The sequence below is a fragment of the Monodon monoceros genome, unplaced genomic scaffold, assembly GCF_005190385.1.
Source record: "Monodon monoceros isolate NGI ecotype Baffin Bay Population unplaced genomic scaffold, NGI_Narwhal_1 Super_Scaffold_15, whole genome shotgun sequence".
Taxonomy (NCBI): domain Eukaryota; kingdom Metazoa; phylum Chordata; class Mammalia; order Artiodactyla; family Monodontidae; genus Monodon; species Monodon monoceros.
The window spans coordinates 20,640,033-20,667,392 of NW_021703771.1; the positions used below are offsets into that span (position 1 = coordinate 20,640,033).

Consider the following 27,360-nt stretch of genomic DNA (forward strand, 5'->3'; position numbering starts at 1 on the left):
GGAGTAATGGTTTTCAGGCTTTAGTGTACATAAGAATCAGTCGAGGTATTAAATGTATAGATTTCTACCCTCCCCACAAAGATTCTGATCTGACTGCTGGGCGCTTGGGTGTGGTGGTCAGCAGGAATCTGCATTTAAGAAGCACTTCACCACATTTGGACAGGTGGTCTAGGGACCACACTTTGAGAAACGCTGTTCTAGAAAATAAAGGGGAATAAAAAAGGGGTACAAAATTGAGGGGAAAAAATGAAGCCATCAAAGAAAAAGAAGCTGGATGGCTTCAGGCAGTTGATCTCAAATTAGTTCCAAAACTAGACTAAGGTATTCCACTGCTAATAGTGAACAATGGTTTTTATCTCAATAAACAGAAACAAGATCTGCATTTGTATTTTGTTTTTCTTTATTAAAAATTTAGTGTGTACTGCCACTTTTTTGCTAGTAAAATGAACAGGTAGCTAAGAAATATTAATTTAAAAAAATCAGAAATTGCTGATCAAACTGAGTTTGACAACTTTATTTCTTCTGAACTCAGGATTGTACTTTTGTAGTACATCAATAAAATAGGTATATATTTTATGTTTCTAAAGTTGTCTCTAACCATATGGTAGAGTTAACTTGATTCATTTTGACATACTAAAAAGAGCATGGTGTTCCACAAAGGGCCCCGTGACTTTCAGGTGCTCCCCTGCATGAGCCAATTTGAAAATAGAGAAATTATTCTTCACATTAGGTCATGAAATTCTTTTTCAGTGCATGGCCATTGCCTTGTTCATCCATTTAAAAAAATGTTTTTTTAATACTTGATACGTGGAGTCACTGACTGATGACAAAGATGACACAGTGTGGGGTCCTTACCCACACTGAATTTTGGCCAAGTGGGAGATTAAGGTGGATAAGTAGACAGGCAGGTAGAATACAGAGTAATAAGTGCTGTGCTGGGTGAGGTCTAGGGCACTAAGGAACAATAGACTGGACAGTTAACCTCTGTTTGGGAGGTCGAACAGTTTCTTGGAGGAAGTGGCGTCTGATATGAAATATCAAGGTTAAAAGGAATTATGCATATTTTTGGTTTCTATTTCACTTGTTAGGATCATATGTGATTACTTTGTTGTGTTGTCTTGGAAGAAGACAATCTCTGAATGTTTCTTTTGTAAGCCTTTTTGTTTTGGTTTCTTCTAGTCTTTGTTGATATATTTGCAGGTTTGAGTGTTTGAATATTTTTTGAAGCTGTTTTATACTGGTAGTATCTGTTTAGAACTTGAGAACTTATTATTCGGAAGATCTTTGCATTAGCCATGGATTGGCCAGTTTCTCCTTCTAGCCTGTTCTCAATCAGATGTTTATATAATCAGTACTTAACCAGAAGTTGTTGCCTTTCTGCATGATGAAGCAGAACACTCATTGCCCTGCAGGATGATTGCTTTCAAATGGTTGCTAAATGATTCTCTTTCTGTCTTAGTTAAGGAAACTTTTTTTAAAAATAACAACCTATAAAGCTTTCAACACATGAAGTATCACAGTCTGTTTTGAACCATTTACACAAAAGTGATATAATCACTTAATCAAGTTGGTTAAAGATAATAGCTTTTTCAGCATTAATGAAACGTGTCTTAGATGTGTTTGTTTTTCCTTTCTCTTTAAAGTAGTCCAGCGTGCTGGCTTTCAAACTTTTAGACTTTGGTACAGTTTTTCTCTGTATCTGCAGGTTCCACATCCATGGATTCAACCAACCACAGATTGAAAATATTAAAAAAAAAAAAATTCCAAGAAGTTCTAAAAAGCAGAAAAAAAAGCATGTGAATTTGCTACGCACTGGCAACTATTTACATAGTATTTATATTGTATTTGCAATTATGTGCATAGCATTTACACTGTATTAGATATTATAAGTAATCTAGAGATGATTTAAAGTATCTGGGAGGATATGCGTAGGTTATGTGCAAATATTATGCCATTTAATGTAAGGGACTTGAGCATCCTCGGATATTTGTATCTTCAGGGGTCCTGGAACCGATCCCACATAGATACCGCGGGACAACTGTATTTACTTTTCAATTTTATTCTATTTCTTTTAAAGTAAATGCTAGATGGAATCCACCAAAATTTGAAAGCATTGTCACACTATCTCCAGTTTCTCTCCTCTCTTCTCTCTTTAGCTGATTTGGTTTTTCCACTCTAGCAATATACTTTGATCAAGGTCACCGGCAACGCTCATGTTGCTAAATGTTTTTAATGATCAATTCTGTCTTCATTTGCATTAACCTGTTATCAGCATCTAACACGGTTCATCACTGTTTCCTTAATGACTTCTAGGGCCTAGATTCTCTTGGTTTTCCTCTTACCTCAGTGCATGTTCCTCCCCCTCAGTCTTCTTTGGTAATTTCTCTTCTCCCTGACATCCTAACTTTACAGTGCCCCAGGGCTTAATCAAGAGCCCACACTTTTCTCCTGAGTGCCAGACTCTTATGTCCATCTACCTGTTGACACCTCCACTTGGATATATGATATACAGCTCATAGTTAACATGTTCAAAATTGAATGCCTGATCTTCCCCTGAAACCTAGAATCTTCCTGCAGTCTCCCTATCCTTCCAATTGTTCAAAGCCAAAAACTTGGGTACTGCCTTCAAAATATTTCAAGAACCAAACCTCTTCTTGCCACCTTCCCTCACTGGTACCACCATTGTCCAAGGCACCGTCACCTCTCATCTGGATTATTGCCATCACCTCCTAACTGGCTTCCTTGCTTCCACATATGCTCCCTTACAGGTTTTTCTCAAAATAGCGGTCAAAATAATCCTATTAAAATATGTCAGATAATGTCACTCCTTTGCTCAAAACTCCCGTTTTCACTCAGGGTAAAACCACCATCTATACAATGACCATACATGATCTAGCCCTTCATTCCCTCTCTCTGATTTCATTTCCTACCACTCGGTCTCGACTTCCACTTGTGTAACCTCAGCCTCCTTGTTTTTTTGCACAGGCCAGACATATACCCACCGTAGGGCCTTTGCATGCATTGTTTTCTCTCAGGAAAAGTTTTTCTCCTAGGTTCTTGTATGACTCTCTTACCTCCTTCACATGTTTGATCAAATGTCATCTCAGTGAGGCCTAATAACTATTTTAAAATTGAAACCTACCTGCCCTCAAACCCTTCCCCCCCAACTCTGCTCAATATTTTTCCATAATACCAATTTTTAACATATATAGTAATATGAGATAGTGTTTGTTATCTCTGCACCACCCCCCAGCCCAGCTAGAATGTCAGTTTCATGAGGACAGGGTTTCTTTGTTTTGTTTTGTTTTTTCCCCCGGTACGCGGGCCTCTCAGTGTCGTGGCCTCTCCTGTTGCGGAGCACAGGCTCAGCAGCCATGGCTCAGCGGCCATGGCTCACGGGCCCAAGCCGCTCCGCGGCACGTGGGATCTTCCCGGACCGGGGCACGAACCTGTGTCCCCTGCATCGGCAGGCGGACTCTCAACCACTGCGCCACCAGGGAAGCCCAGGACAGGGTTTTTTGATTCACTGAGGTGTATATTAAATGCCCAGAACCATGCCTGGTATTAGTAAGTATTCAGTAAATGTTTATTGAATGACTGACTGAATGAATGAATGAATGGTTTGTTGACTAATAATGGTTGAAACCCATTTTGAAAACCCAGTTTGAAAAATGCTGGTCTGGTGGCTAGACTCAATCCTAATTTTCTTCTTTTTTTTGGCTGCATTTGGTCTTCGTTGCTGCACATGGGCTTTCTCTAGTTGCGGCGAGCAGGGGCTACTCTTCCTTGCGGTGTGCGGGCTTCTCATTGCGGTGGCTTCTCTTGTTGGGGAGCACGGGCTCTAGGTGTGCAGGCTCCACCAGTTGTGGCACATGGGCTCAGTAGTTGTGGCTCGTGGTCTCTAGCGTGCAGGCTCAGTAGTTGTGGCACACGGGCTTTTTTGCTCCGTGGCACGTGTGATCTTCCCGGACCAGGGCTCGAACCCGTGTCCCCTGCATTGGCAGGCAGATTCTTAACCACTGTGCCACCAGGAAAGTCCCTCAATCCTTAATTTTCTATTTGGGCTGCTATATGTAACAAACTTTGGGGGGATAAAATTAATTTTTATTTTTTAGTCATTTTTAGTTAATTTTGTTCAGTTAGGTGTGGTTTGTCCAAAGTGCTTGCTGGAGTCACTCTAACAGTAATCTAAATGAAAACATAACAGTACTTTTCTGACATTACTCCTTGTGTTATATAACTTTGAAAGCCAGTCATCCACTGTTGGCAGTTTGTACTTTCAGATTTTTTTTGCAGGCACAAACATATATTAAATCATACTATACAGTGTTCCACAATTTGCATTTTTTTTGTTTTTTGGATTTGTCTGATTGGTTTTTGTCATGGTAGTTATTTGTTTTGCTCCTAATATTCTACCGGACATTGTGTCTTGAGATGCACTATAAGATCATCGGTAAGAGCACGGATGCCCAGCCAGACTGGGTTCAAATCCCAGCTTTGCCAACCAGACTCTGGGCAAGTTACTTGAGTCTTCTGTGCCTCTGTTTTCTCACCTCTTAACATGGGAATAATAATAGTATCTCATCATACAGTGTTGTGGAGATAAAATGATGCCTGGTATACATACCTGTGCGTAGAAATATTAGCTGTCATCACTTGTATTACTTCATTATTTATCCCCACTATGTAGTATCCCTTGTTTTGAAAGTGTAACACTTTAATTAGTCCCTTGTTTGATATATGTTTAGGTTGTTTCTAATTCTCTATTGTTACAAACAGTAATCACTGAGGGTGAGTTTGTGTTTGCATGTTAGTATATTTATTTCCACAAAATAAGTACATAGACTTTCTGAGTCTAAAATATAAACACTATTGTACACTTGCACCAACAATGTATCAGTATTTATTTCCCTGTACTCTTGCTGATGCTGGATGTTACCAGACTTAAATAGTTTTCTTTTTTTCTCCTAGTAGTTCATGATCGATGGACTGGTTCTTTCCCCTCCCCAACATTTTTATTCTTTCTGAAATATATTGAGACAATGATCTGTTTTTTTCAAACTAGTTATTTCCAGTACTCCCCATCTCTTCCCCACTGATTTGAAGTGGTACCTTTGTGTCATGTACCAAATTCTCATATATACCTTGATCTCTTTCTAGACTCTTATTTCCTTCTATCGTCCTGTCTATTCCTATACAAAGTACCATCTGATTTTAATCACTGTAGCGTATACCTTTTGATATATTAATAGCCCCACTCACTACATACACTCAAGTATACACACTTTGTTCCTGTTTTAGGAACAGTTATTTTTCCAGATTAATTTCAGAGTGATTTTCTTTTGGCTTTTAAAAAATGCCCACTGGAATTTTGTTTCAAAAAGTATTAAATTTTGGATTAATTTGGAGTGAATTTATATCTTTACAGTATTGAGAGTTAGAACTTAAAATGCCTATTCAGGGCTTTCATTTTTTTGCTATGTCTTACACATTTGTCATAATATTCTATAGTTTTTGTTTGTTTGTTTGTTTGTTTTGCGGTACGCGGGCCTCTCACTGTTGTGGCCTCTCCCGTTGCGGAGCACAGGCTCCGGACGCGCAGGCTTAGCGGTCATGGCTTACAGGCCCAGCCGCTCCGAGGCATGTGGGATCTTCCCGGACCGAGGCACGAACCCGTGTCCCCTGCATCGGCAGTGCATCGGCAGGCGGACTCTCAACCGCTGCGCCACCAGGGAAGCCCTATTCTATAGTTTTTGTTGCCATTTTGAACATGCTCTTTTTTCCATAGTTTAATGTTAAGACATTGATTACATGTAAATGTAAGGTATTGACGTGTATGTACATATACACACACATATGTATTTGCCTTATATGCACCCACCCTTTTTACACTCTTTAATACTTCTGTAGCTTTCTTAGACTTTCTAACCTTACTGTTGTATCCTGTGCAAATAATAAATTTCATCTTCCTTTCTGATGTTTGTACCACTTGCTTCATTTTTATTGTTGTAGAATAGATTCTAGAATGATGCTGAATAATAGTGATGATAGCAGGCATCTTTGTTTGTTCTTTGTGTAAATATATATAATTTAATTGAAAAATTTCAATTAATGACTTTATTGGGTTCACATTATTTGCTCTAATCAACCTTACTTCAAGTCTTGTTTTATATTAAACCTGAGAGTACTTGGGAACGTATAAGGTCTTTTGTTACTTTGGAAACAATAAGAACATAGTCTTTGGCTAAGAATAAAAAGAGTAATAACTGTCTGAATCCCTGGAAGTTTATACCTGAGATGAAAGAGCTACCCCTTCCAATCAAATGCCACGTTAAAAATTATGACTGGTAAAGTTAGATTTCAAAATTATGTGACATAATGCCATTTTTTATTGCATCCTGAAAATGAATAATAGGCTGGGCTTTGCCCTCCTCAATATTCAGTTCTGTAAGCTGCAAAGAGATGTGAAGTGTGGCTGCCTGTGGCCTGGGGAGCTAGCCCTCAGGGTGCTGCTCTTGCAGGTTAGACCTCCTCGAGCGTTTCCTCAGCCTCTGCCCTTACAACAAGCCAGTGCCCGGGATTCCTTGGAGCCTGGAAATGCTGATCTAGTCTGAGTAGGGCTTAAGTTCGCGTATGACAGATTGTTCAACCGTATCTGACTTCGAGTTAACGCTCTTCTCTTAATAGTTTGACTACATCTGGGCAATAGAAAGCCAGAAATTTAAAATAATCTCAAATGTAATCAAGAATTAAATGTGTTGGCTTTGTTGTCTTTGACATGTTTGTTAGCTGCCCTTCATTCACAGATAAAGATTACACTTTGGATAATTATTTCATTGTTGTAGAAAGAGGAAGAGAAGATTTTATATTCTTTAGGGAAAAGTTTACGTTTTTGTCCACCCCTGCCAGTTTCTGTATTTATTGGTTGTGTGACTGTTTTGTTCGTTTGCTTTTGTTCTGGGTCTTTTTTTTTGTTTTTTGTTTGGTTTTAAATTTTAGTTGAAGTAACCAGCTTAATTTTGAGGTAATCATAGTCTACTTAGCTTCATTTTTTTCTCTAACTTAGTAATAATAATATTTTCCCCAAATTTTTTACTATGAAAAACGTCAAACATAAGATAGTTTTCTTACAGAATGACCCATATTCTGGGTTTGGTCGATTGTTTTCTTTCATGATTAATGTAAGAACTTTTAATCATTGTACTTTCATCTGTTACTGAATATGATCTTAGGGGAGAGATCCTATAAGTAATGACCCTGAAAACAGGATCTTAATTTTAGAATATCTGTGTTCATTTTCCATGTCTAACAAAGATTTCCTCTGTGGCCTTGAAGGAATTACAGAATCATTCTACCTATGCTATATAGAACAAGCAGAATTGCCTACTAGTTTTAAAGTTCAGTGGATTTACTGATTGGTGTTAACAAAGCCCATAGAAGATATAAAGCCTAGCTAAAATAATAAAGAAATCACTGATAATACTTTTTTGGTCATTTCAAACAGGTTTCATTTAGCATGAGTGTTACATCCTCAGCAGACGTTTCTTGTCTCTTATTTATGTTTAGATCTGAAGGAAAGGGAAACTAACCTTAAATGCCTGCTGTGTGGTAAAAGCACTGTGCTCATTCAAATGCATCTTCTTATTGAATTCTTAAGCTTCCATCTGCCTTGTGAAATAGGTGAGTTCCTATTTCCCTTTCACAGGCAAGGAAGCCAAAGATCAAAGATGTTTAGTAAAGTGTTCTATGTTACAAACATAGTAAGTGCCAGAACCAGTCTATGAACCCAGATTGTAAACTTTCCAAGTTGAGCTTTATCATGAGAACTCTTCTGAATACTTCTGAATATCACATACATTGAGGAAAGTCTCCCCCCAAAAAGTTGGTAGCTACCAATGAAGCATTTTATACCATCTTCTTCTGACCAGAAACATTTAAAATGTAGACAGTGTTTTTTAAGTACATGAATTTTCCAGTTATATTACATCTCCTGTCACTGATTCTGTTCTAGGATGTTGGCAAAGGATGAACTGATGGCCATGCTTCAGAAATGTTTCAAGGTTTTTAAGTCCTCTTCTGAAAAGCAGCTTGGCAACACAGCAAAGAGAATAGAGGAGTTCCTGGCCCAGTTTCAGAGCCTCGATGGTGAGAATATAATATCTGGCCAATTCTACTGGCTATGACAGTCATTTAACTATAAAATAACATGGAAAACCCCACGTTCCGATGTGTTGAGAGATGAAGAGGTAACGTAGTTTGTGATCAGTCAGTATACCAAGCCTCAGAATAGCACAACGTGACAACTAAGCCAAATGGTTCTCTTCCAGATTTGGTTTAAACAATGAAAACTATCAAATGGGCAGGAAAGAAATTTCTTTCTCCAGATGGACAGTTTTGAGGACTCACCTCAGGGGAGAAAACAAAAAGGGCAGCAAAAAGAAATCAAAAAGATTGGAGAGAGTAGCAGGGCATCATAATTAAGGACTCCTTTTAGATGTTTTTCTTAAGCATTTCATCACGTTCTTTATAGATTTCAAAAACACTGCATAAATTATTTGTAAGCCTGAAAATTAATAGCTGTGAACTGCTTTCACAGCAGCGAGGCTCATTGGCATGCTGATTACCAAAATATGCATGAGGTTTGCTTCAGTCAGGTTTACAAAGCTTGAATCTTTCAGTCCTCAATGAACTGTGGCAGCCTGGCATTCCTCAGTGTTGGAGGAGGGCACAGTTTCCTTTACCTTGCGTGACCTGCACAGGATTCGCTGTGTTTGCCGAACGCTGGGATGCCTGCTTGTGCACAGGCAGCCTGTTCAGCACTCCGATGCTCCAGGACTTCTTTGTTCTGAGGGGGCTCAGTGGATTGATACTGATGTTTAACTTTTCATGGGCTCTTCCCTTGCTCTGTTTCTAGCACCAAAGTATAGTACTCCTTCAGTAAAACAAGCAAAATGACTGTGCACTTCTTATTTTCCCCTATTGAGGGAAATTTTTAATGGGGTCTGGGGAAAAGAGGCAACTTGGTGTATAAGCACACGGATCGAACCAAGGCATGGTGAAAACATTGCACTTGGAATGTTCCTATCAATCCTTTCTGTGTTTGGCAAGTGTCCCTTTGTCTTTAAATCCTTTAGATTTAGGAAACGTCTTTTGCTGAATCCCTCCCTCTCTCTCCATAGCTGCAGCGCTAGGCCCCATGAGTGCTGAGCCAGTGCAAGATGAAAGAGCCAGCCTACTTGACTGGAGGGGCATGAGCATGAGGAAGTGTCACCCCATGGTACCAGGGGCTCCCTCCAGATCACGCACAGGCATTATTGCTCTGCAGTGCATTTGCAGGACAAGTGAGCTGAACCATTTTCAAATCATAAACATTTTAAAGGGCTGGAAATTGGTATCATAGAGATTATTGAGTCCAGCTGCAACAGAAACTAAAGCCCAGGAAGAGGAAGGAGCTTGCTTGAGATCTTGTAGCTAGCTAGGGTAGTACCCAGCCTGGAACCCATCTCTTTCTTAATCACCAGCTTATTGTTTTTTTTTCTCACGGACTCACAGTCGCCACCTAGTTAGGGTCACTGGGACAGTGAGGGGCTGCCCTTAAGGATATAAACAGGGTAAAAGACTTAGAAGAATATAAGATAAATTAGGTAAATTTCAATCTTTTACAAAATCAGACTCAGGGATTTTTGTAAAATGAAACTGCAGATATTATAATAATTTTAATTAGAGTTCATGTAACATAAGCTAGTGAACAAATCCTGTGATGTGCTAATATTAAATAAAGGAACACAGCTTTTAGAAATGGGAAGGTTGGTAATTAAGATGATTAACTGTCTGAAGGATAAAGAATTTTGTAAGTTGAAGCAAAACGAGTGTCTTGAATAAATGTACTTTCTGTTTTCAAAAGTGGCACATTATTAATAATAAAGTGAAATTAACCCCACCCTCCCATATTGGACAGGCGTACAGTTTGACTGTATGCTATCTCTAGTTCCTTGACAGTTATTACACATTACAGTTTAGGTTTAAAATTACATTTGGAGGGTTAAGTAGGTCAGAGTGTCATATCAGATTTATTTTTAAGGCTCTGCTACATGTTAATGAAATGGGACGGAGAATTTATTAGATATTTTAACCTTAAAGCATATCTTTCTTGAACCAAGATTTATCAATAGCTAAAAAGAAATTTATTCTTCGAGAACAAGGCAGATTCTCCAGCTGCATCTTCCTGTCTTAGGTTTGGCCAAATAAGCCATGTGAGCGTGAGGTTCCTAAAACCTGCCCTGCACCAGGGAGAGGCTGTTAGAACCTCATGTTCTCTGGAAACACAACTACACCTTTTACTAGATACGGTTTTCTGTTTCCTTTGCTAAAGAACCATGATGCAGTTTGTATTTCAGTAGATTATTTCAAAACTTATATGCACTACCGACTTCAGACTTAAATAGCATGTCAAATATAGAGAATGGGAAGATCCAGGCCAAGTTTGCCAGGGTGTAGGTTTGTATTGTTTACATCAATCATGGCATAATCAAAGGACCATAATTTAAATTTGTTTGTTTTTTAAAAGCTATTTATAATGGCACAAAGATTTGGAGATTTTTTTTCCTATTGGTTTGAGGGGATTTGTTTGTATTTTGTTTTGTTCTCACTGTTGGTCACATTTTTAAAATTCAGTAGCTGGTTTCTTTGAGGACCTCTCTGCAGCATAACTTATGTAATATTTATTGACCTTCAGCTTCTGGAAGAAATCATTTATGTGATGGAACCTTGATCCCCTGCCACATTACAAAAAGAAATGGATGAAACTTTATTTCCCTTGGAGTAGTAGAAATGTTTGTTCTCTTAAATGGATTTACCCAAGCTGCTGTATGTTGGTTTTGTATTAAAAGCAGAAGCCAAAGAAGAAGAAGAAGATACTTCTGAGTCACAGTCAAAGGGACTTCAGAAGACAGACCTCTATCATCTTCAGAAGGTCAGAGCACTTTCTTATCCTTCCAGCCACATCCCCTGATGTTCCCGTGTGCTCTAGATTAGCTCTGCCTGGATGTTTTTGTTTTCATTTTTAAACCACAACTAGGAACAAAGCAGACTTTGTAACTCACTTATAAATTGAACATCCTGTTTATCCCACTGCTATCCTCATTCTCCATGTAGAAGTTGGCGGAAACTGTTCCGATTGCCTCAGAGAGAAAGAGAATTAACTAGTAATAAGGGAAAATGGGAACCTGGTTGCAAAAAGGAATCTGATTATTTATCTGATGTATTTGTTTTTCAGTTTGATCAAATTGAGAGGTTCAGAAGAAACTCTATAGTTTTAGATATTTTTCTTGATTTTTTAAAGAAATGCATATTGAGTATAGAGCAGAAATTGAGCCACAGTTTGTCTAGTGTAGCCTTTTTCAGATAGTTCTAACTTTAGGATCTTGGTTGTCAAAGTAAAGAACCTTCTGTAAACCATGATACCAAGTTATGAGAAACATAGAATAAAATATCAATCTAAGCAAACCAAAGCATATGGAATCTATTCTGTTAGCATGGCAAAGAGCAAGCATTTTCTCCTCTTCTTGGAAGTCCTTTTCTCAAATGAATTAGTGGCTTGTGGCTCGTGAGCGCTCTGCCCTATAACTTAGTAGCGACATAAGCTGCCCTTCTCGTCTTTCTCTGAAAAGTCACTTTATATTTTTTGAAGCAAAATACCTAGGAGGAGAGATTCTTCCCAGTCCTGAAAAATAAAAGATAAATATAACCCCTGATGATCTGGTTCTTTTTCTGTACATTCTGTCGTATGGAAAGGGCATCAGCTGCCTCTGCATGAGCGACAGAGCTGCCCTCTGTGGGGCTTTCTGTCTCAGAATCACCAGAAACAGAACAAGGTGTGTTCTTTCATCCATAGTCATTATTGGAAATGAAGGAGTTAAGAAGAGCAAGTAAGAGGCAGACCAAGTTTGAAGTCCTCAGAGAACAGCTTGTGAGCTTCATCGACAGTCTGGTGCGGTGAGTCTGTTGTTGCTTTTCAGAGCTAAAAATCAGGCTATTTGCCCAAATAACACTGGTGTGATAGCTGTCCGCAGCCAGTCCGGGACACTTCTGGGTTAGGCTTTTTGCTCCTCGAGGCCCTCCGTCCAGCGCAGACTTGTAATTTTTATTCCTTTCCCATCCTTACTAAGGTGGCTCAGCAGATGGCTTAGTTCATTCTTTTACTGCCAGTTCAAGAACACAGGTTTAAATTTGATGTCGTTCATTAGGCCTGGGCGGGGGTGGGGATGGAAACAGACCAGGAAACAGAAAAGTGAGTGTTTTCCCCCTAGTAGCAGAGTGTTTGCCTTACACTTAATCCTTGCTCTGTCTTTGCTCAGAGTATGCTGGATCTGGGCCAAACCCAGAAAACAGCCCAGCCCAGCTGTAATACCCTATTTTATCCTGAGTAAAGGGTTTCTAATTCTGAGGGATACCAGTGTATCTCTGGATCATGTCAGCACAGACGCATGGTGAGCAGGGTACTCAGAGTCAGTTTAGAAGTCCACCAGTCCTACCTGTATTTTAAGGTGATTCCTTTTTTGGGAAACCCAGATCATTCTGATATTTGGATTTCCCAAAAGCCAGCTCTGTGTAGCTCTTTAAAATCACATACCTCACCTGCAGGTGGGACATGCCATATAGGAAAAAAATGAGAGGTCTGAAAAATAAAATGATTTAATAGTTAAATAGGGAAAAAACTGTTCTTTGTCATTGCTTATTCTGTTTTTTAATGGCAATTCAAACTCAGCAGCAGGCTAGGCACTGACTAGAATCAAGTACTAAAAAAAAAAGCAGCTCAGTTATTGAAGACAAAGAGTGGTTTTCTGATAAATTGCCTGTCCTTCTTGAAAGTGAAGAGTTTCATTTTCCAGGACAGTTTTGGGGCAGAGTCATTGTTCCTGGTCACTGGGGAGAAATTACTAATGTCAGGACAGAGGTCGAAACGATGAACCAAGTATGACAAAAGGAAGGTTAAAGTGAGAGAAATGGGTCACATAAAAGTGACACAGTGCAATTCTAAAGTGACGTACTGGCTAGAAATGACCTTGGAAAACTCATAGAATTAACCTTGCCGTACTGGGCCTTCCTGTTCTTGTAGTTTCTAGCCCCAAGTTCCTGGTTTTTCCCTTTTACCAAGTTGAGACCATTGTAGTTGCTAAAAATGATTTTACAGTATAATTTGGCATAATTTATAGGTCAAATGTCATGTTCCTTTCTGCATTCCCACAAATCCCAAATTGTAGGGTTGGAAGCCAACCAACCATTCCCCTTTTATGATCTTTGACCTAATATGCCTGACTTTTCACCTTCCTGAGCAGTTATTGAAATAAAGCTGGGCATGATTGAAATGTGTTGTATTGTGAAATCACAACAATTTCCATACTAGGATTTACTATCTTTACCGAGCTTGAGTGTCCCAGCAGGGAAGAGATGAGGACTGTAGTATGTTAGAGCTAAATGGGACCTGAGGACTCATGTGGCAGCTAAAGCCCAGAGAGAGGTTGCGACTTTTGGAAAGTCACATAGTTAGTCCCAGTCTGCTGACATCTTTCAGAAGGCCCGCTCTGTTTCCCCACACAGTCCCCAAAGACCACACCACAGATGTTTGAACAGAGCTTGGAGTTCTGGAGAAAAGCGGCCCTTGAAAGATCACTATAAGCAACAGACTCCAGGAAGTAGAGTTCCCCGTACACCATGAGCAGCTCTTGCTGAAACTACTGAGAAATGAGAATAAGTTGCCGCTTTCTAAGTTACTGTTTTCACCAAAGTACAAGCTTCAACCTTGTAGCCCTTGTGGATACTAAGTGGTCCTACCAGCTCCCCCCAGACCACCGCCTCTTTTGCTTGTGGACTCTGCTCTGAGTCTAAAATGAGCATCATGCAGAGCTCCAGTGCCAGACTCACTGCTGATGTCTGTGCCAGTCTCCAGATTTGGAGTTGGATAAAAATTCTAATATATGATGATGTTTTGTCAGTATTTTTCAACTAACATAGCCCAGTGGAAACAAAGTACAGGCAAGTATTTAGACTCTGGAGGTTCTTTGAGGATATCTAAAAAGGCCTTTTGCCTTGAGAATTATCTGAATCTCTAAAAATTAAATAAAGATGTTAAAAAGGGAGAGGACAAATATGAGACAAAATTTTTTCTGAAATTGACTCTTATCTGGTTGCCTTGTTAGATTTCTAGTCCTTATTACAGAGCAAGGACTCCAACATGAACTTTTAATGACCATTATGTATAATGATTGGGGAGAAAACAGCCTGAGGTTGGGATAGGAAAAGTTTATGGTCAGAAATTAAAAATGGGTAGCCAGCCATCCAGGGAGGCAGCTCGCATCACAGAAACCATTCCTGAGACTACAGCTAAATAGCTTAATCTCGAGTCAGATGTTAGCAGTACTTGAGGTATAGAATGCTGGTTCTTAGGGCCAAGTCAGAATCCTAATGCTCTTTGCACATGGGTTTTGTTCCAGTGACTCTGAAGAAGGAGCAGCATCTGGAAGCTAAATGAGCAGGGGGCCAGGAGCTCTTGAGACGGGCAGGACGGAGATGGTGGGGAGGGAGGGACATGGGTCATACCCTCTCTGCGTCCTCTCTTCCTCAGAGCCAGACCACACGGGAGGAGCAGGTGTGGTGGGATTTTTCTAGGCCCTGGTATCCTCTCCAGGAGGGAAGAAAGCCAGGACACCAGGAAGAAGAGTAATTTCCCCAGTGGTTGGGCTGAGGGAGCTGCTTGGTTCTGCCTGCACCGGTGGGAAAGGGAGCTGATACAAATCTGTCATGTGACCAAAATACTTTAGGCCCAGGACTAACTAAGCCCCAGAAATCTTTATGAAGGCATGTGAGTTAACTGCTTTAATCAAGTTAGTGACTTATTACTCTGTCTTTGGGTTATGGGTGCCAAAGCTTCTCCCTTCCAGTTTGCTACCCTCTAGGCCACCCAGGAACCATGTACTGTCACAGCTCATACCAGCTGATAGGCTCATTACATATTCAGATGAAATTTTTAATGGTTTATCTTTTAAGTTCACATTTCATTAAAATTGGTTTATTGTCTAGCTCATAAATAAGACAGAAGAATCCCAAGTTACAGTGGTATTTTTTTAATAATTGAAATTTTAATGATAAACGATTTCCTTGTTTTTAATACTCTGAAGCTAAAATTTAGCCTTTTCTGCCTATAAAGTAAGGAGGAAGTCTAACACATAAAAAACTTTACCTGTATTACTTCTATGAGAGATATCTCTTGTGATCAAAAAATAATTTCCTAAACTCTTAATTCCAGGTCTGAGGCCTGTGTTTAACACTGCCAGGAGTTAAATGTTTGCTATGAGAAGGAATATGGATATCTCTGTTTCCTAAATAATTTAAGAAAGTATTCATTTATACTTTAAGAAATTCTACGTTAAAGATTTTGAGCAAAGTGGGAAGCAGCCACATAGCACAGGGAGATCAGCTCGGTGCTTTGTGACCACCTAGAGGGGTGGGATAGTGAGGGTGGGAGGGAGACGCAAGAGGGAGGGGATATGGGCATATATGTATATGTATACCTGATTCACTTTGTTATACAGCAGAAACTGACACACCATTGTAAAGCAATTATACTCCAATAAAGACGTTAAAAAAAAAAGATTTTGAGCAGAAATGTAATTTATATACATTTGTTCCTAGAAGTTTAAATCAGAACTAAAATATAGTTTCTTGTACACCAGAGAGTCAAAGTTTTAAACAATATTACACGGAGAGGTGGCATTCTGAGTGCAGCTGCACTGGATTTGGTATTTGGTTGGTTTTGGCTATTGTTGATTTTGCTTTTTCGGTAAGTTGCTCAGCCCTCTACAGAGGACTGACAAAAGTGGTTTATTGAAAATAGACCTGTGCTTATCTAAAAGCTGATACCTGACTTTGGTGGTTTCAGAGAATACCTCCTGCTTCCAGAGACACAGCCTCTGCATGAGGTGCTGTACTTCAGTGCTGCCCACACCCTTCGCCAGCACCTGAACGCTGCCCCGCGGATCGCCCTCCATACCGCACTCAACAACCCGTATTATTACCTCAAGGTAAGAAGCAGTCATTTCTCTGACAATTTAGTTCAGACTCCAGGCTTTATGTATCACAAAAATATTGTAAATTTGCAGTTCTAATGAGCAGGGAACTGGCAGCTCAGGGTTGCACCTCTATCAGATATTTTAAAAAATTCTTTAGATTTTTAGAGGGCTTTTTCTAAGCCAATGAACTAACACTGCCAACTTTTGATCATGCGTAATTGTCTTCTCCTTCATGTGATAAAACCAGATCATAGGCACTAAGACTTGAGTATAATGCTACTACTCTTGAAAATAAAGGAAAGGTTTCTTACAGACATAACAGCAGATAATAGGTCAAACCATATGGCCCAGTGAAATTACTTAAAAGAGCCAAATGATTGTTTCTGATGCAAAAAAAAAAAAAGGGAATTTCATCTTGGATTTTAAACCAAAGAAAGATCTGCTCTGAGAGTATCTCCAGAGCTGAGTATAGAGGACAGCCAGCAATATGCCAGGGATAAACCTGCTAAACTCCAGACACATTTGCCAGTTCCAAGTTGTTCTTTAAATGGAGAGTTCAAGACAGTTGAGAATTTTTAAAACTTAACTTTCCTATGACCAGGAATATCATTTTAAACAGCTCAGTAATCTATATTTCGGTTATATACACACACAAATTATCAAAGTAATTTCCTGATAATTTGCTAAGTTAATATTAAATTGTTAATTTGTTAATAAGTTATCAACTCAGTTAAACACCTAGAAATCTTGCAACAGAGGATACTTAAGAAGTGACTCCATAAAACCTATGAAGAGAGTTCCGACGTATTGGTTTCCTGTCCAAAATGGCACACAAACATGCTAATAAGCCTTACAAGAGAGTACTGAGTAGGAAGATGTAAATCAGTGATTTTTCAATGACGGTGGTAGTGGGGTACTTGAATAATTTCATATTTAAGGCACAAAATATCAATTATTTTTATTATATAAACCACAAATTAAAACTCTTTACATAATCTGTCTTTTTGGCTAGTAGTAAGTCACGGAAGAGAACTGGTGCGATTTCAGCAGTTTTGGGAAGGATATAATTCCCATGTGTATGTTTGAGAGAGATTTTGTTTCTTAATAAGAACCATCATTTTCACATAGGTTGAAAAAACATTGATGGTTTTGTAGAGGTTACGATCTGCAGTGTTGACAGCAGTCTTCTTTGAGAGATAACTTATATCCCTGGTAGTGGTGTGTTGGTATTTATTAATACAGTATAGTAATTGCTAGAATTCATGTAATTACAAATGTTGGAAGTGGCATTTTATTGAAAATCCACAAAATTCCATAAACTTTTATGGAAACCAGAAATGCATTAGAGTCTCAATAATGAATAATGTATGATTAAAATGAAAAAAATTAATAATTTATGATGAGAATGAAGAATATGCTTGTCTTCTGATCCTGGCTGTATTCATCTAGTGATTAGGAGCTAGAGGGATTTTGACCAAGACCTCATCCTAAACAACCAGCTAACTATTGGAGAGTAGGCGCAACTCACAAAATAAAGGAAACCAAAGACTACACTTATTGGCTTACTAAAATTCAGGTTAGCAGGTTAATTAATGTCTGATTTTGTTCCTCATCATTTCTGAAAGGTAGTTATCTTAGTTTACTGTTATTTTTAGAATGAAGCACTGAGAAGTGAAGAAGGTTGTATTCCAAATGTCGCCCCAGACATCTGCATAGCATATAAACTGCACCTGGAGTGCAGCAGGCTAATCAACCTTGTGGACTGGTCGGAGGTAGGTCAGGGGGAAAGAGCAAGCTGTCTATGTGTCTAACCATCCATGACAACTTTCCTGGAATGTTTTTATGCTTTTGGTACTTTGAAACTCATCTCTTATTTTTTCAATGCCCTGTCTTTGGTTTGGAAAGCATTATAAATCACCTGGCAAGTTTCTCCAGAAAAGCAGCTCACTGCTCAACAGTCCCACACAAACCCCTGCACTCTGATCCCACACCCTCAACCGAGCCAATTCTGCATCCGTGCCAGGTCAAAATAAGTACATTTTAGTATGTTTAGCAAAAGCTAAACAGTTTAGGTCAGTTTCGTTATTCCACAGAATAAAAAAGTACATTATTAACTAGCATTTCCCTTATTGCATAAAAGAAAAGAAAATATTGGAATAACTACACAAAAGTTAACTCTGTTAAAGGCCCTATTTGACACATGTCACCATTTATAAATATGCATAATTGGCTGCTTCCAAGAAAAACAGGCATTTTCCTGGGAGATGGAGGTTGGAGTAGAGGATACAGGGCATCCTTTGCTTTTCAACTTTGAATAGTTTTGCTACCTGTTTTTCTCTGCACGTTTCTTAATTCTCTGAAATATAAGATTATTCAGAAACCATTCCATTATCTTCTAATTTTTTTTTCTTATGCAGAGAGCTCAATACTTTATTTAATAGACCTTTATTGTAGTGTAATTGCTTCACAAAACTGTGTTAGTTTCTGTTGTACAACAAAGTGAATCAGCCATATGCATACATATGTCCCCGTATCCCCTCCCTCTTGCGTCTCCCTCCCACCCTCCCTATCCCACCCCTCTAGGTGGTCACAGAGCACCGAGCTGATCTCCCTGTGCTATGCGGCTGCTTCCCACTAGCTATCTATTTTACATTTGGTAGTGTATATATGTCCATGTCATTCTCTCACTTTGTCCCAGCTTACCCTTCCCCCTCCCTGTGTCCTCAAGTCCATTCTCTACATCTGTGACTTCATTCCTGTTCTGCCCCTAGGTTCTTCAGAACCTTTTTTTTTTTTAAGAGTCCATATATATGCATTAGTATATGGTATTTGTTTTTCTCTTTCTGACTTACTTCACTCTGTATGACAGACTCTAGGTCCATCCACCTCACTACAAGTAACTCAATTTCGTTTGTTTTTATAGCTGAGTAATATTCTGTTGTATATATGTGCCACATCTTCTTTATCCATTCATCCGATGATGGACACTTAGGTTGCTTCCATGTCCTGGCTATTGTAAATAGTGCTGCAATGAACATTGTGGTATGTGACTCTTTTTGAATTATGGTTTTCTCAGGATATATGCCCAGTAGTGGGATTGCTGGGTCGTATGGTAGTTCTGTTTTTAGTTTTTTAAGGAACCTCCATACTGCTCTCCATAGTGGCTGTTATCAATTTACATTCCCACCAGCAGGGCAAGAGGGTTCCCTTTTCTCCACACCCTCTCCAGCATTTATTGTTTGTAGATTTTTTGATGATGGCCATTCTGACTGGTGTGAGGTGATACCTCATTGTAGTTTTGATTTGCATTTCTCTAATAATTAGTGATATTGAGCATCTTTTCATGTGCCTCTTGGCCATCTGTATGTCTTCTTTGGTGAAATGTCTATTTAGGTCTTCCACCCATTTTTTAACTGGATTGTTTGTTTTTTTGATATTGAGCTCCATGAGCTGTTTGTATATTTTGGAGATTAATCCTTTGTCCGTTGTTTCATTTGCAAGTATTTTCTCCCATTCTGAGGATTGTCTTTTTGTCTTGTTTATGGTTTCCTTTGCTGTGCAAAAGCTTTTAAGTTTCATTAGGTCCCATTTGTTTATTTTTGTTTTTATTTCCATTTCTCTAGGAGGTGGGTCAAAAAGGATATTGCAGTGATTTATGTCATAGAGCGTTCTGCCTATGTTTTCCTCTAAGAGTTTGATAGTGTCTGGCCTTACATTTAGGTCTTTAATCCCTTTGGAGTTTATTTTTGTGTATGGTGTTAGGGAGTGTTCTAATTTCATTCTTTTACATGTAGCTGTCCAGTTTTTCTAGCACCACTTATTGAAGAGGCTGTCTTCAGCCTCTTGTATGTTCTTGCCTCCTTTGTCATAAATTAGGTGACCATACGTGTGTGGGTTTACCTCTGGGCTTTCTATCCTGTACCATTGATCTATATTTCTGTTTTTGTGTACTTATTTATAGTGATTATCAGTGTAGTTTTGAGACTCTGAAATTTGGTATCAGTTTTTAAAATGTGTCAACTACCAGCAGCAGCAGTGCTTGACCTGGCTTAAATACAGAGCCATCAAGTGCCATAAAAGATGTTTGGCAGTGGCAGAGATTTTTATCTTCTTTTGTCCTCTCTCTCAAAAGGCCTTTGCAACAGTTGTGACAGCTGCTGAAAAAATGGATGCAAATTCCGTAACCTCAGAAGAAAGGAATGAAATTATCCAGTATCCTTTAAAATCACTTCTACAGTGTCCAAGTAAGCATACAGAATAGTTTATAGTTTCTCCAGATCTACATTAGAGATTTAACCATACCATCCCAAAATAACTTGTTTCTAAATACTTATTCTGAATTTAAAATTGCCCAAATCTAAACTATTTGGTCTAAAACTTATATAAAGGTCATATTCCAAAATACACCAAAAATGGTCATTATTGAATTCTCTATTTTTCTAAGGTTATTAATATACTTTAAGAAGTTGGCAGGGAAGCAATTTTCATACTCTGTGAAAAATGAGAACCAGAGAAGTGTTACACACTTTTCCATTCGTGTCTTATTGACGGTAGAGTCTAATTACATTTAATGTTTTCAAGTGTTACACACTTTTCCATTCGTGTCTTATTGACAGTAGAGTCTAATTACATTTAATGTTTTCCAGTAAGGGTTTTAGTTTAATTTAGTAGTATGTATTCAGTTTACTAAATCATGTTTTAACATTGAGATTTTAACCCCTTTTTGTCAGAAGTACATGGTGAATTTCCTTAGCTATAGCCTCCAGTGCTCGGTTTATTAGAGCTGTTTCTGAACTAGAACTTTTAGGATTTATAAAACCTACCAAACAGAAGACTGACCATGTGGCAAGGCTAACATGGGGAGGCTGCTAGAAAGCAAATGAGTGAAGCCAGAAAGATAGCATTTAGCTTAAGAGAAAAAGGAGACCAATCATATTTACACACCGGTAGAGGAAGATTGCTTGGGAAGAAGCATAATGTGTAATCCCTGTGTGATGTTTAAACAGAAAAGTAGACTGTTAATCCCTATCAGGAATGTATCAAAGCACCTTTGGAGTACTTTAGAATCCAACAAGTAACATGCTAACATTGCAAGTAGAACCTCTCTCAGAGTATCACTGCAATTTTCATTCATTAAGAAATTATGAATAAATTGTTCTTGAACATACATAATGTATAAATGTAATAAATTCCTTTGTCTAGGGGTATCTATTAATATGCATTTAATTTAATAGTACTTATTCCTGCTCCCCCAGTTGCTTGCACTGGCATTCCTCACTTTAGTAAATTATGTAATAAGATGAAGATTCTAGAGGTTTCTCCTAGTAACTACAGAGGTTCTAAAACTTCCTCTGCTGCCCCATTTCCTTTAGTCATACAACTTAAAAAACCTCAGGTTGTTTGGCTTTATGCTTAAATGCAGTAAATATTCTACTTCAGGAAGACCCATCATGGAGTCTTAGAGCCTCTAAGGCCTTTACAAATCACATCAACCTTTTAAGACACAGATGAAATGACATCTGAATCTCTTCCATGACAAGAACGCATCAAGACAATGAAACAAGGAGACCTCAAGTTCATTATTTAATATTCTATTTCCAAGAGAATTCTGGGATGTGTCTTTAAGTATACTCACTAACATACCAAAATTACCATGCAAATATGACCAGGAGAAAAAAAGTCCAAATTCAGTGAAGACTGTTTTAGTTGCAAACCTTAGAACTGTGTACTTGCAGGTCTTTTTGTGTGTGTTTGCTTTGAGGACAAATTTAATGTATAACTAATTGTTTTAAAATTTAATATAAACTTAATATATAACTTAAACTTCATTAATTCTGGAGTGTAAAGGAGGTATTATGAGTATAAAGGGCATCTTAGCCCTCTGGCAACAGGGTGGGCCAAGATGACATTAATGGATAAATGCTCCCTTCCCCACTTCCTGCTCCAAAAACTAAAAGTGCTAGATGAAATATACTCCAAAACAAATCATCAGAATGTTGCCAGGGTTAAAAAGAAAGGTAAATCCCAAGGTACCAGAAATAATTACAAGCCAGAGCAGAAAGTGTCTAGCCCTACAAAGCTTTGAGACAGTTACCAGAGTAGCATTAGTTCAGATAGATTAAGTCTTACTGTCTTCATCTAAAAGATGCCAGGATTTCTTACTCAGTAGAATTTAAAAACATGTACATATGCACAAAGGGCTGTCAACTTGGAAAGTAAGGAATTTATGATATGTAAACATAAACACCACCACCAATAAGGAAGAAACTGGACAAATAAGAGGCTTTTGACACCTTGGAATCCATGTGTTAGAGGCAGAGCCTGAGCCTCTGTCACCTAGGGGTCCCTGAATGAGGGCATGGAGCAGAGCCTCTGCCAGTGCTCATGATCAGAGCAGAGAATAGATTTCTACTGTGTGAAGTTTTCCACGATTTATCTTAACAGCAACTAGGTCACTATTTTTTCTCAATATTCTCTAGCCATTCTCCTCCAATCAGAGGTGTCCTCGATCATGTGTTTCATTTTTGACTATGGTTGGTAAAATCTAGGGAAAGAATGTGTGAATGATTTTAAGGATTTTCCACCTACTGTCTAAGTGAGGCAATCAGCAATACTCCATGTCTGATTAACGTGAAGACACCATCAATATCTACAACGCAGTTTCCTCAGCTTTCAAATGGTGCAGATGAGCGTCAGATAAAATTGTTTAGAAACCATTCCTTTTGACAAAATGCTTACACTGTAAGGTACAGAGTCTCACACAGACCAGCAGATTTATGTCAGTCTGAGGCACTTGAGGGCTCTTGAGCCCTGCTTCCTTTCTCTTTTGCTAGGCATTTAGTTGAATTCAGCCTATCTAAATGCATGTCAGGCACTGAACCACTCTGATTTTTCTTACTGTCTACTTAAGGATTAGGTAAGAGTAGCAGGATGGAAACTGTTTTGTAAATATTCAATTGAAGCTGTAAAATTGAAACATGAAGCTCATTTGTGGTAGCCATTAATGGAGCACAAAACCCTCAAGCCAGCCTATAAAGTGTCAGCTTAATTATGTCCATTCCTTAATACTGTAAAACCTCACAAATGGGATATTCTGATGCACTAAATCTTGTGGTTAATGAAATACTAATCTGAAAAGTTTGAAAATTTCAAACTGTTGAAGTAGTTTGAAATTTTTTCACAAAATATTGAGCATGTACCATGTGCCAGGCACTGTTGCAGGCCCTTGTGATACTTCAGTGAGCACAGATCTTTGCCCTCATTGCATTCTAGCAAAGAGTACAATGATTAATTATATAGTATATTACAGAAAAAAAACGAAACAAACAGCAAAAAGAAGCAGGATGTCATGCTGCAATTTTAAACAGTGGTCAGAACAGGCCTGAGATGACGTTTGAACAAAAAGATTTAGTCATGAAGTTTTATGGAAGAAGTGCATCGTACACAGCGAACAGCCAATAACAAAGGTCCTAAGGGCAGTACACAAGCTGCACTGGAGGAACAGCAAAGGCGGCCAGTGTGGGACACGCAGTGAGCAAGAGGTGAACTCCAAACTGAGGCGGGGTGGAGGGCAGGTAAGTTATGGCCCTGCAGACCATTGTAAAGTCCTTACCGTCTATAGGTGGGAATCCATCTAAGAAAGACTTAGACCTTTAAGGGATCACTGACTGCTATGAGAACAGACTGGAATAGGTTTGGAGACACAAATAAGGCAAAACAAAGACCAACTTGGAGGTCACTGAAATCATCCAAGCAAGACACAAATGTCTTCAACAAGAGTAATAGTAGAGATGGTGAGATTTTAGATGGATCCAAGATCGGATGAAGGATGTGAGGAATTCAGGGCTGTTTTTTGGCTGAGAAACTTCTGAATGTAGATGCCATTAGCTGAGGAGAAGTTTAAGAGGCAAAAAAAGGAGTTTGGTTTTGGACGGGTCTTCAGATCTCTTATTAGATATCCAAGTGGACAGGTCACATAGGGAGGCGAATGTAACCATCTTTAGGATTAGATGAGATTACCAAAGTGAGTATGAGCAGAGGGGGCAAGGAGCCCAAGGTCAAACTCTGGTTATGTTTTAAAGTTCAGAGAAAGGAAGACTGGGCCAGCAGCCAGTAATGGGAGGAGAATCAGGCAGGTGCGGTTAGTACCTTGCAAGCCAACTGAACAAAGTGTTTTAAGGTCAAATGTCGATTAGATTTAGCAATGTGGAATATATTGGTGACTGAGTGGTTGAATAGTGAAGACTAAGCCTGGTAGCCGTCACCTACCAGATGACCTAACAAGTGTCTAAACTTACCACTAGTCCATACTTATCACACAGAGCCATAGTTTGTGTGATACACTGCGGAGATCATAGCATCATCTTACACAAAAGGTTTAACCTGAAACTAATAAATGCTTTAGACCTAACTTCCAGTTTACAGTAAGTGCAAAGGGATAGAAGAGATTAATGACATTAATTAATTAATGACAAAGAAACATTCAACAGAACAGGCCTAGTTGTTCCAGAAAGTCAGAATCTTGATTGAATCCTACTTTAGCGAGAAAGCTGCAAAAGACATTTTGGGGACAAATGGGAAAATCTGAATATGGACTAGATGTTAAAGTAGGGAAGCATTACTTTAAGTGGGATAATGTTATTGAAGTTATGTAGGAGAACCCCCTTGTTCTTAGATGCATCATGTATACATTCTTTGAAGCAGTTAAAAATATACATATAAAGCAAATATGGCAAAATAATTCTTCCCTTTAAGTGGATCGTTGGACCAATCTTTCAGCTTTTATGTTTTGACTTTTTTCCTAATAAAAAAATTTGGTGACAATAAAATAAAATATACCCAACTGAAGAAAAAAAATATTTGGTGACAAAAGGAGCGGGGAGGGGGAAGAAGATTGGAAATTTAGAAAATCCTTGAGCTCTGCTTCAAAGGTTATAGAACAGAAAAATAGGTAATAGCTAGAGAGGGATTACAGGATCAAAAGACTTTTAATAGCATGTTTATTATGCTTATGGGAATGATCTAGTAGACAGAAAGGAAACGGAGGCAGGAGAGCACTGCGGGCCCTGTCTTTGAATGAGCTAATGCTCCTCAGCTAGGGCAGAGGCAGGAGCAGAAAACTGGAGCCCCACCAGTGAGCAGACAAGGACAGGCTCATGAGGTGCTTGAGCAGGATATTCACTTATTAACACCGATTACTGTGTAATTGTGAAGTAAGGGAGTAAAGAGAACCCTAACAAGGCAACTATTGTATATTCACTGCCAACCCTAGCTGCTTGGATCAGCTGGGGAGCATATTTAAACAGATTCCAGCTCTTCCCTCCCCACTTCTTTAGTCTTCTAAAGCAGTCTCTGTGGGTAGAACCTGGGAAAGCGCTCCAGTTAATACTGCTCATGCAATCAGTGTCTCATTTGGAAACCATTTTCTGTAGGGATATAAGGTCTTGCCATAGGCCAAAGATAGCTTTGATATTTTAAACCTAGAATCTATTTTTTTCAGATTGCCTGTGCCTATTTTTCCTAATACAAAGAACTATACCTGGTGATGTGCCTTGTTAATAGTGACTTACTGAACACATTACAGTAACCTGAGTACAGCACCACACCAGCACTGGCTTTTACTGTAAAAGAATAAGATGACTGTTTGTTAGCACACTAAATTCTGAAGATACTTACTAGAAGCAGTTTCAGGGCTCTTTGGGAACTCAAAGTGCGGCTGGTTATTTGCACTAATGACCACCTACTGGGTCTGTCTAAATCTTGGATTAACTACATCCAAGAAGTTGCCCACATTTTTTATTTTCTGAAATCACCTCACACACTACTTAAAATCAGTACGCAGCCTATGAGCTAGGACTTTTTGCTAAGGTGGACAGCAGAAACTTGGCTGTGGAGGAAATTTTGTTCTTGATCAAAGCTGAATCTAGAATTAAAACATATTACTTGTGGCTCCATTCTGATTGCCGGCACTGATTTCCTTTTAGCATATCTTGCCCGGTAAATATAAAAACCAGCTCTTCTATAAATTTAAATCTACATAAAAATTCACACATGCTTATTATATAAAAGAATGTTCGCTATTTTGGGGTGTGAGAAGGGATAAAGCATATTTACAGTCGCTCTGCCCCCCTCCTCCACATCTTAACTTACTGCTTGCATTCTAAAATGCTGTCCCACTACACCAGCAGTTCTCGGCTGGGGACTGTTTTCTTCCCCCAGCCCGGACATCTGTCAGTATCTGGAGGCACCTTTTTTGGTTGTCACGAACGGGGGGAGGGTGCTACTGGCATCTAGTGGTTGAGGCCAGAGATGCTGCTGAACCTCCTACAAGGCACAAGATAGTCTCCCCACAACAAAGAATGAATCTGGCCCAAACTGTCAACAGTGCTGAGGTTGAGAATTAGTCCATTAAAACCAGGTAGAATTATCCACCCTACTTAAGGTCAGCCTGCACTATATACCAGTGTTTGTCAGGCACTTAAATGGGCATATGAATTACCTGGGGATCTTGTGAAAGCCCTATAGCCCTTTTGGCCTTGTTTTAAAGAAAGAATTGGTGAAATATAATCACTGAAGTTAAAAGAGGGAAAAAAATTCTTTTTGTATCTTCCACTAATTAGGTCAATTATAAATATTTATGTCCCAGCATATTTGACTTAATTAGTAGAAACACGCTAAAAGAATTTAACAAAAGAATTCACTGAAGTATTTTTCCTCACTTCATCATAGGAAAGCTGTGTTTGGAAAGCATGTATGAAAAGGGAATTAGATGTGCTGAATCATGCTTTCATATAGTGTCCTTTAAAAAAGGTAAAAATTCTAGTTGTTACAACTGACCTATTATTTAACCTATCATGCAGTCACAGTTAGTTAGAAGAGAAACGATTTGGAGTCAGAACTCAGTTTGTGAAAATAGCACTCAAATCTTAGATTACTTGGTATGTGAAAAGACTGATTTTGAAATCTTATCAATTAACTTCACTGATCCCTGGACAATGCTTACGTTTAAAACACTGGCTTTATTCAAATACTACCCATCTGTACATTAAAAACAAGCAGATTAGAAGTAAATGTTTTATTCTTCCAACTAAATTCCAGTACTACAAGGGCAGTAAAACAATGATACACTGGGAAAAAAATGCAGCAATAAACATTTGTTAAAAAGACTGATAGAATAAATAAAAACTACCAAAAAAGGGTGGGGGTAAATCATATAAACCCATTCTGAAACCCCAAGAAGTCCTGGAGTACAGAAATGCCCTCCTCCTTCGCTATTTCACAGGAAGCACTGAAG

The 27,360-nt window shown here is 38.7% G+C and overlaps 1 protein-coding gene across 5 annotated transcripts in view; it reads left to right on the forward strand.

Moving 5' to 3' along the window:
- Window positions 1–21,383, forward strand: part of ORC3 (origin recognition complex subunit 3) — a 61,218-nt gene extending 39,835 nt beyond the window's left edge. Inside the window, exons 14-20 of one of the 5 annotated variants that reach the window (XM_029223772.1) lie at window positions 8,012–8,145; window positions 10,890–10,972; window positions 11,894–11,994; window positions 15,938–16,079; window positions 17,723–17,839; window positions 20,200–20,279; window positions 20,834–21,282. In XM_029223772.1, coding sequence (XP_029079605.1) covers window positions 8,012–8,145; window positions 10,890–10,972; window positions 11,894–11,994; window positions 15,938–16,079; window positions 17,723–17,839; window positions 20,200–20,279; window positions 20,834–20,939 — 763 coding nt within the window. In that variant the 3' untranslated portion in view covers window positions 20,940–21,282. Of the gene's footprint in view, window positions 1–8,011; window positions 8,146–10,889; window positions 10,973–11,893; window positions 11,995–15,937; window positions 16,080–17,722; window positions 17,840–20,199; window positions 20,280–20,826 lie in introns of all 5 variants that reach the window. The other 4 variants (XM_029223773.1, XM_029223774.1, XM_029223776.1 and 1 more) reach the window with 4 other exon arrangements.
- Window positions 21,384–27,360: the final 5,977 nt, after the last annotated feature.